Here is a 10,937-nt window from a genome sequence, read left to right on the forward strand (position 1 = left end):
AGCAGGAATATGAAGAGCTGGAATTATACTTATGAGGCAGCTGACAAATCCTCGGAGCTCACAAAATCAAATCATTTACTCCTCATTGGTGCTCAAAGGCCAGATAAAAGCTGCAGTTTCGTTTTTAATATCTGATGGAACTTGGATTGTATGTTAGCAATACCTAAGTAAGTTGAAGTTCTCATATGTGGTGATGCTGTTACCATTTTCACTATAACCCACAAGTTTTCATGGGTTTCTATTTTGGTCACTAAAAATAATCCAGATTGATTTGGGCATAAAAGCTAATAATAATAAAAAAGTTTTACAAGTTTCTCTTTTGATGGTAGGGACATTTTAGATGTAGCAGCATATTATCCAGTGCTAGTATGAACCAGGCAGTTCAAGAGGATGTTTGTAAGTAATGCTAGACAACAATTTATGTCTCCAAAGCTATTTTTGTGATGTGAGACATCACAAGTCAAGTTGGAATGGATCCAAGATCAGTCTTTCAAGAGGCCTTGGCTCTGCTTGGCCTCTGGGGGCACATAACTCAGCTTCTTTTCCCTCTTGAGGTGTGCTGCTGTGTCACTTGACGTGACAAATGAGCTCATCCCATGGGTGGAAGAGCCATCACGTTCCTGGTGTGGGGTGTGCATGTGGAGTGCCTGGTGTGAGGACATCAGACAGTTCAAGGAACTGCAGCATGGCTACAGAAATAGTTCCAGAGGATAAGCAGACCATCAGGTCAACATAGTAGAGTAACATTTTGAAAACATAAACATACAGTTTTTTCATTCTTAAATATGCTCATGTATTCTTGCAAGAGTTTGTTTCTCTACCTCATTTCCCTTTTAAAAAGAACAGGTTTTTTTCTTGTTATTGTATCTGTGCTAATGAAACAATCTCCAAGAAATAACTTGAACACACTTGTAAGAGGATGAGAAGATTCCTTCAGTTAAAATTTAAATTTAGCTTTGTTTTATTTTTGTAAATGAGAATAGGAAGTGAAGGCACATCTCTGTGTGCACACTGCCAAAGTGAATTACAGGCAAGATGGATTTGGGAATTGCCACAGCAGACAGAGAGCAGCCTGGCACCTCCCTTCCCACCTACCTGCACCACCAAAGTCACTTTTACCAGTGTTGCGCCTTAGGCTTATTTGAGGGATCCTTTTTTTTTCTTGATGAAATTCTGCATTGGAATTGCATCTCTAGCTTTTGAAGCTCTATATGGGTGCGCCAAAAGTTTGAAACAATGGATCCTCACCCTCTTCTCTGCTCCTTCTCCCTTCCTCTGCAGGCAGCTGGGCTTAATGGGCTTGAACACAAATGGGCCAAGAAAAGGCACGTGTGCATCCAGATACAACTCATGTCTAAGTACTTAAATATAAATTTATGTCTCCAGATTGTTCTATTGCCCTGGATGCCACAGGGACAGGCTTGAACCTCTTGGCTTCCAATGACTTCAGAAGAAGCAGTGTCAGGCTCCTTGTTTGCAATCCATTTTTTGCTGTAGGACTCCTGGCAGCTGGTGCCTCGCTGTCCAACCCAGAGCTGGGCTGAGCAGGACCACTCTGTGTACTCAGGATAGGAAACCTTCCCCTCCTGCTGTAAAAAATACAAAATTAGTGTAGGTCACCATAGGAAGTGCTGCATCTTGCTTTGTATAAGGTAATACAGGCTATCATCTGCTGGCCTTCTGGGCACCGAGCAGTTTGGTCTTCCTGCAGCCTCCCAGGAGCACTAAGTTCATGAAGAACATCAGACAACCCCATCCCCAGGGTGGATTTCTAATAGCCATTTGCTACGTGCAGCAGACACAGCTTCCAGCTGAGTACTGCACATGCCCACCGAGTGAGGATCTTATCACTGCTTATCAATATCTAAAGGGTGGAGGGTCAAGAGGATGGGGCCAGACTCTTTTCAGTACTGCCCAGTAATAGGACAAGGGGTATTGGGCACAAACTGAATCACAGGAAATTCCAGCTAAACACAAGGAGAATCTTCTTTGCTGTGAGGGTGGCCAAGCCTGGAGAAGTATGTCCAGAGAGGCTGTGGAGTCTCCTTCTCTGGAGAGATTCCAAACCTGCCTGGACATAATCCTGGGTAACCTGCCTTAGGTGATCTTGCTTTAGGAGAGGAGTTAGAAAAGATGATCTCCAGAGGTCCCTTCCAACCCATACCATGCTGGGATTCTGTGAGTTATGAACTGTAACTGCATTTCTCCTTCTTGATGTACTTGGAAGGAATTGGTCCAAAAGGACCTCAGATCTCACATACTGCTGCATCAACATCCATAAGTAACAGCCTTAATTTTCTACTTTTTCCTTCCCCACCTTTTATCCATACATTCTAGCTCAATAGGAATGTGACTTGAAATCATTTGCATACAAAAAGGGATTCAGGCCCAGTTATTATGCTCCGTTCAAGTTCACATCCTCATTTCAAAAAAAAAAAAAAAAAGCCCAAAAAAACCCAGCAAGTGCAAATAATCACCATATAAATCACATGTTTAATGTCATTTGTTTTGTACCCAACTTTCATCCAACATGCTTCTGATAAAAGGCACAGTCCTGCTCCTGTAAGCTGCAAGCATCAAGCCTGTAAGGTCAAATTTAGGCTTGGTGCAAGTGTCTGCAATTTCCAGTGATCTCCGTCGAGTCTAAGTGTTTGTGCCAGAGCTGAATTTGGCCTGTGATCTTTCCCCTGCACGCCAGAAAGACTGACTTCTTTCCCCTAAGCTTCTAATATGTCATCAGTGTCTTTTTCACTCTCTACAGTCAGAGAGACTGCTGAGCCATATAGCTAGCCCTGAGCCTCTTTCTGTTACTGTATGTACCTAGATTAAAAATCAAATGGTAACTTATTTCAGTATCCATTAAGCAATTCCGAGGATTTTTTTTTTCTGGCTGCTGTGGGAATATCTCTCTCAATATTTTCGATGAGTGTGTGCAACTCTAGATGCCTTTACTGCAAAATCAGAAGATTAAAACTAGAGATATGTCTCCCACTTGGAAAAACCACAAGTTTTCTCTATGAGCCTAGGTATGTAGAGCCAGGAATGTGGAATATCATTCTGGGTTGTAGCCTACAGTATTTTGTCAGATGCCATTCCTGTAACTGTAGCCTGTGGAAATGACACTCCAATGGATAATAACACTTTGGAGACCCAAGAAGACAAAATCGGTCGTGTTTCTTTTTGATTTGTTATTTTTGCATATACTATTTTGGTGGATTTATGGAACACTTCCATCAGAACAAATGTGGGTACTTTTACATCATTTTAAAAGACAAATACAACTTGGATGCAAGTTTCAGCTTTAAGGAGGCATCCACAAGATAAATTGAAAACTTCTGCTTCTTTGTCATCCTTGTACCAGCTATTTAAGCAGAGCCAGGGAAGCAGCATTGTTCTTTGTAATGTGCTTTGTCAGCTAGAAGACACAAAGCTTTTTCAGACTACCACAAGGCACAAATTCTGAAAGTCTCTTTTTCTCGTAAGAGCATCAGTCTGTTAAACACACTGTCTCCAGGTCTCTAGTATTGAAAGGGACTGTGATCAGTGGTGCCTTCTTCCATTAGCACCTGATATGCAAAACTGAGGCCATGACTGTGGATGTTTGAGTGCCTGTTTTGGCTCTTGTGGTGACTACAGAATCATAGAATTGTTTAGGTTGGAAGAGACCTTTAAGATCATCGAGTCTGACTGTCAATCCAGTACTGCCAAGTCACCTCAATATTCAACAAATGCTGTAAAAACAGTCATTTGGATGACCTCTGACTGGGAGAAGGGAGATCTGTTCTCCTGAGGGAACAACGGTGCAAGCCACATGGCACAGGTTAGGAGTCCTGTTGTGTGGTGTGTTCTGATATGTTCATAATCCTCCATAAGCAAGTTGAGAGGAAGCTTATTGGGAAAAGATGACTAACCAGAACAAAAACTTGTCACAAGGCATGACAGGTCTAGTTCAGTTATATATATCAGTGCTGAGTTTCATACAGTCCAACACGTCTAAGGGCACACAAAGCCTGCCACAAGGAATTTTTGATCCAGGGAGACAAGAATGAAACAGCAGTTAAAATATATAAAGCAAAACATGACTTGAAGTTGGCATCATGTTTATGATGCTAGCAGAAGTTGGCATAATAAAAGGGAAGTGCAGATAGTCTACTGTGGTTTTAATTTGGTAATCTAGTATTTGTGAGCGCTTATGGCTAAACATATAACCCACAACCCCTCTATCTTCTGATGAAACGTTGGGCCAGTCAGTTTAGGGATGAGTATCACTATTAGTAAGAAGAGTTTGGCCCTCAATGTAAGCTGCTACTGCACTGGTAGCCCACAAGTATGGTCAACCTGAGCTAAAGGGTGCTGACATTGCAGTGGCCTACTTCAAATCATGTCTTATATGCACGAGATAGAGTTTCATACTTACTCCTTTTGGGAAGTATCTTCTTCTACATTGCTGCATGCTTTGCTTAACAGTGTAAATGAACTCGGTTACCTTACTGGGTGCATGCTTTGGAAATATAATTAAATAGTAAACTAAGAACCTCTGTATTATGACGTGTAAATTTGCATTCGTGAAGCAGAGTAGGAAAATAATGCCAGCAGCTTCCATCTGTAGACAAATGAATGTAATCTTGGAGTTTTTGGTCTATAACAAGCTGAAGAGAATAAGAATAAATTAAGCTGACTCACCCTGCATATGCAGAAATGATGTTTTTTTTTCTGCCAACATTCCATTTCCACAACTGGGACAATATAGAAAAATAAAATACTGTGTAAGGAAACAAACCTGGTGCTGAATCAGAATGGGCCTTTACTGCCTGAATGACAGTTGGCATTCAAGTATCATGTTAACTGAATTAGAGCAAGCTAGAAATGACTTAATTCCATAAGTATATGCTCCTGTCAAGTTACTTATTTAATAATTGTTGCTTGCTAGACAGAGCAGGGAAAAATGACCATATAAGAGATTTCTGAGAAGTTAAAAATAAAATTCAATGTTACCACTCTACGCTATAGATAAGCAACAGAACAGAAGCCTGCTTCTTGTTACAGGAAAAGTGTTAAATGTATTATTGGAAATGATGCATTTCATAATTTGGCACTGTGCTAAGCATGAAACTCAAAAGAGCTTCAGCCGTTGTCTGGAGCGTACTTGAATGATGACATGAGCTTTTTCCTCCCCAAAACTGCTGCAAGGAGGCAATGCTGTTCTACTTACCACAACACAAAGCTACTTAACCCCGAGGGCTAAAAATTCTCACAGCTGCCCAAAAAAAAAAAAAAAGAGCTTGAGAGGGGCAACTGACTTGGTCATATGTGTTTGAGGTGCTGCTGCTCACATGCTCAGGATGCTCCCCACTTGCCCTGCCTGCATAAGCCCCCAGTACAAGTCCCGTCTAGCACAAAGACTGAATGTAGCACTACCAGGGCCGCGTTCATTGGCCTTCAGAGAAAAGACAGACCTTGTTATTCATGAAAATTAACAACTCACCAGACAGGCAGAACTTACCCTAATTTTTAGTATAAGCCAGGACCAATCAGAATTTCCAAAACTAGCATGAGGATCATCAACCTATTTGTATGCCGACCTAAGCAGTGGGCATTTTAAAAAGGACAACAGCATACAGTGAGAGCTCAAGCCGTTGTCCTCAGGGAACAATGCCATTGCAAGGATGAAGTGGGGTGAGCTGACCACCCCCCAGACAAGACAGCCTGCAGGGACCATTCTGGCTAATGCAAAACATCAAGGCAAGCTGGGGCCATCAAAAACCTTTGCCCATATAGTAAGGACTTTTTCATTATAATAAGCTTTTATTACATGGTTAATGTTTATGGAACACCGTGGAAGACATGGTATTCACGTGACTGCTATTGGCTCACCAGAAGACCCAAGAAAAGAGAGCAAAGCAGTGTGTACACTGAACATGGTAGATGTATAGGTAGGAAATAATTAAATAATGGCTGTATGATGACATTCCTATGAAGCAGTGATGTTGTAGATGGAGATTTTCTGAACCCTTGTTAGCTTCATATCACTGAGTTAACCTTGTGCAAGATGACTATTTGAGGGAAAAGTCAGGTCCCAGAGGACTCTTTCAATATGCTGTGGCTGTAAGAGCACAGCAGGAGTGTTTATTTTTTATATTTGTGTAATGCAAAGTAAAACGCAGTGCAGAAGCAGTGGATACATGATCTTTGAAGATCATTATTCTGTGTAAAATTCTTTGTTCAGCTCTGTTTTTTAAACTGGCTATCAGAATAATGCAGAGGCATTACAATATACAAAGTAGTATAACTTAGCCTTTGTTCTGTAGGTCAAGCTAAATTTATTTTAGCAGCTAGGAACAGATTGTTGCCTAATTTTTTATTCATTTTCAAAACAAACAGTACATTTCCCTAATAATCACAAGCGATTACAACTTAAGAAGCAAATTGCTACCATTTTTTTTGTAAAGCAGTAGGAGATCAGCCAACACTATATATTTATCTTAATCTGGAGAAATTACAAGGGTGCACAGATACAGTTGCAGAGCTAAAACCAATCTTTTTTCATCTCTGTCTTTATACTCACAATTTTAGAAACCTAAGACTTCTCTGTTTGCATTATGATCTTTTGCTTCCCTGGGAAGCAAAATCTTTAATCCTTTTAGGCAGCCTCTGAGTTTTGCCAGCCCATATCTGAGGTTTGTTCTGTCTCTGAAAGCAAAGCCTCGGTGAAACAAAAAAAATGTTTCATGAGCACGATCTTTATAAAAATGGTGCTGTACTGGATCCTTCCAGCCTGACACTACCACTGTCATGTCTGCAACTGTATTGTCCTCTGCGTGTATGCTCTGTGCTGCCAGGTCCTATCTATGCTGGGACTGCTGGTTTTACTAGAGCACTGGCAGATTAAAAATGGGCACTTTAAAGTTCCATAAAGTTTATCCTTCTGGGGAGGAGATGTACATGTGTCTTTTTCAGCTGTGGGATTCAGGAGAACGGCCCCAAATTGTAAATAGCTTTTCCCATCTTTTACCTTGGAATCAGTCAGTTAACTAGGTGGTGTGGAGTGCAAGGAGGAAGGTGGATAGTCCTGACTCTCTTCATGGGGGCTTCCCAGAGGTGCCCAGGTTGTGCACTTGGCTGGAGAAATGCACAGCAGAGACTCAAAGCTGCAGTTCCATTTTGTGTAATGTCGTGAATCCCAGATAACCTTGAATTAACCTCTGGCATGGGACTTAAAATTTGTGATATATAACAGCAATAATAAAGCAAAGTTTCTTTCCTTTGTTTGTCTCCCTTTTAAACCTCCTGGTTAGATATATTTTAAACTTACCCCTACAACAGGGAAGGCTGGGATTCAATCTGGCGTAGTTACATGAAGGCAAGATGCTTGCATGACTCCTAAATGTACCCTTTCGGTAATAAATAAATAAAAGTAATGAGAAACTCATATTTGCAAAGAGAAATGCTGACTTGTTCCCAGATCTGTCACTGACATGGCTAACAGCAGGTCATTATCTAGGCTCCATGGGTCAGAAGCCGGTTCTCCTGAGAACTTGAACCCTAATATCTACATAGGCTTTTGTCATATCGTGTTACTGTAGTGCTATGAGGTCCTGCCTAACCCTGCAGATAATCTTTGATCTTGAAATCTGGGAAAAATTGAAGTGATTCTTCAAGTTCTTTAATCTATTATGAGATGGTGCCCATGCCGCATTTAAAATAATTTGGTGAGTTGAGAGAAATGCACAGACATATATCCATGCTCCTGAGAAGTTAATTAGACCGATATGGGATCAAGACTGGAATAATGACTAACATTTATTATCCTTAGCGGCTCCACGAAACTTCTTTGACTGCCCCCAACAGTTTATGTGGGGAAGAGAGAAAGACTCTTGGCTCATCTGTGTGAAGCCACCATCTCCTCCTTCATTTAGCTCAAATGTCTTTCTGCACATTCACATCTTCCTCAGAGGGTCTTAACTCGTCTCACAAGTGGAAGCCAGTGGGGAGGGCAACACCTGCCTTCCCCCATCCCTAACGGTCAATTTAAAAGCATGCCCCGTGCTTCACTTTGAACAATTAAGCCTGAGATACTATGAGGGATATTGTTTTCTTAGTACTGCTGGGGAGTTAAAGGGTGTTTCACAGTTGGAATAATATTTTCTTTGAAATATTTGATGTTTATTATTTTACTCTTTAAGCAATATGAGGAGGAAAGGCTGTTTACTTAGAGAGACTTTACAAAGATGCGTGAGATGCACCGATGATATATAAAAACAAAACCAAATTAATTTACCAATGTGACACTCTTTGTTTTTAGGTGTACAAAAAGAAAACTGAAGCTGCCAAGAAGGAATATCTGAAGCAGTTAGCTGCCTACAGAGCAAGCCTTGTATCCAAGGTAACACATGTCTATACATACACACACACACATATATATAGTGACATACTGCAAACCGTTTTCAATACCATAGTATTTAGTGCAAATAGCCTTGTTTGTTATCACCTTAAAGTTAGGTTTAAGGTGGAAATGATCAATAAATACAGGCACGTCTCCATGACAAGTTATCCTTTCCCTTCTGCTCATAGAGACAGCACTTCTCTAGGCTGGGAGTATCATTGCAGGTCAACATTGGAAGAAGAAACAGATAAGAGGCCTCAATATAACAAACAAGTCATGCCAGGCAATCCTTGTTCTAACTATAACTGAAAAAAAAAAACAATCCTACACAAAATGCCTGGGTTTGGTTTTGTTGGGTTTTTTAAGTACTGCTTTTTTATCTTGCAGTTGCAAAACAGAAAAAGTCAAGTTCAGCTCACAAAACAAATTTTCATAAGAAAATATGAATTTTTGTTTCACATCCAGCAAGCAATGGTCAGCATGAGGCTGTTTTACCAGAATACACCAGTGAATTCCCAGTACACAGCTAGAAGCAATTTTCTAAACTGATTCATACAAACATTCTCAGTGCCCATAATTTTGTAAAAGACTCTTTAAAATTTGTAATAGACTTTAAAATATGCAGAAAAAGGTGAAATAGCTACACTGAGTCAATGTAAAAGCTAATTGAGTAACTTCAGAATCATACCAGTGAGAATCTGGTTTGGATCTGTTAATACAAAATTAAATATATTTTGTTCTTGCATAAATGAAACTAATTTTAGAGGTAAAGATGGTGGTATGAAGACTGGCATATATGACCTGAGTAGAAACTTTTGTTAATTATAAATGGTTTTAGGGTAATGCACTATAACTTTCAATATATTATATTCATTTTTACACATTTTCAGAGGAAAACTGTATGACTAGCCATATAAGCTCTTTTCATGCATCATTCTACATTACCTTTAGCATTTGATGAGGGTTTGTTGTGAATTTACACATCTGAAATATGGGTGTTACCTCATTCATTTTGGGGGGTTGTGTCTTATGCATTTTAATTTTATATCTACCATCATAAATTTTAATGCATTCCGTTAAAGTGATTTACAGTTTACCTTTAATTTCTGTCTTAGGGCTGTTTGGTTCTAGAAATACTCATTGCCTTCAGAAAGGGCACCATGTGTGCACAAGCAAATTTTTTGCAAATAACCCTCTTATTGGCAAAAGATAGGTCTAAAAAGCTCAAAATATTCCAATAGGTTTTGAAGAAATGCATGAAGCCAACTTTTCACTTGTGAAAATAACTTGGATATCATTATTTAGCACCTCATGGTCTGTTTACATAACACTCTATACAGCTTAAATTTTAAATGGCACATATAAAAAAACATTATTTTTAAGATTAAAAAAAAATATATCATGGCATTTTCTGAGGTTTGCTTTTAGGAAAAAAAAAATAGTTGATCAGTTCAGTGTATGATTCCCTTTGTGCAAGTATTTAAATTTGTTGTTAGTCAGAAAAGCACTGAAGCATTTTCTTAACTTTTAAGCAATTATTTAAATTCTGCCCATAATATAATGTTTTCCTCTAGTGTGGAAAGTATCAAAATATAAACTTAATGAAGCCGAGTACTAATTGCTTACTCTCATGAACATGCTCAATGAATCCAACAGAGCTGACATGTAACTAAAGCAAGTCCATTTTGGAGTGAGAATGTAAAATACCCAGATGTAATATTATATCAGTATATTTTAAATTATCATTATTAAATATTTATACAGCACCAGAGGAGTTGTAGTTCTTTGGACAAGCATGTAAGCATGAAGAAATATATATAATACATTATTAAGGTTGTTTGGAGTCCATCTGGTCTTTTATGTCCATGTGTTATGTTATCATCCATAAAGGCTACTTTTAGAGAACTTATTAAGATTCCACGAGCTCATTCTCAAAAGTTGACATGCCAAAAGCAACATACCTTTTCCAAAAATGCTTTAATACAATATTAATGATTTGCTCACATGCTCTGTTGTGTATTTTATGCTGCACTCCGTGCGAGTCTCATTTCATATGCTTACAACTAGGTGTTCACCCTGGGAGCCCCTCTGTTGTATTTACTGCATGTTGTTTAACCTTGGTTCTTTATAGGATTTTCTGTGCTGCTCATCCCAGCAGTGGTTTAGTATAAAGAAATTCTCAGTAATACTCTGGAGCAGGAAGTTTGTACTGCTTGTGTTTTCAAAAGCAACTAAATCATTGTCAAATCAGGCTTTCGGTACTTTTGCGTGTCCTGCTTGGGATCTAGAACTTCATTTCTCAGAGTATTTGACCAATATTGCACTGTTCTTGTTCACAGCAGAGCCCCAATGACTTCAGGCTCAGATGGCTGGCAGCTATGAGATGTTCCGTTGTGTTTCACATCACATCAGGACACCCTCTTTCTGTCCAAATGATAGGAGTTATTGTATTATCAAACTTTCTTCCTTCTCCCCTCTCAGAGGTCTCTGCCTGGGGGAAGACGCAGACACAAGCAGGCAAGGGTGCTGCTCAGGTTCCCTGTCTCCAGTTCAG

General features: G+C 39.5%; 1 protein-coding gene across 1 annotated transcript in view; it reads left to right on the top strand.

Annotated features, from left to right (window-relative positions):
* The window catches only part of TOX (thymocyte selection-associated high mobility group box), a 43,939-nt gene that overhangs the window by 12,029 nt on the left and 20,973 nt on the right, over positions 1 to 10,937 (top strand). The window contains exon 3 of the mRNA XM_008936523.1: positions 8,303 to 8,383. Coding sequence (XP_008934771.1) covers positions 8,303 to 8,383 — 81 coding nt within the window. The remainder of the gene's footprint in view (positions 1 to 8,302; positions 8,384 to 10,937) is intronic.

The sequence above is a fragment of the Merops nubicus genome, unplaced genomic scaffold, assembly GCF_000691845.1.
Source record: "Merops nubicus isolate BGI_N331 unplaced genomic scaffold, ASM69184v1 scaffold10503, whole genome shotgun sequence".
In the NCBI taxonomy this organism is placed as follows: domain Eukaryota; kingdom Metazoa; phylum Chordata; class Aves; order Coraciiformes; family Meropidae; genus Merops; species Merops nubicus.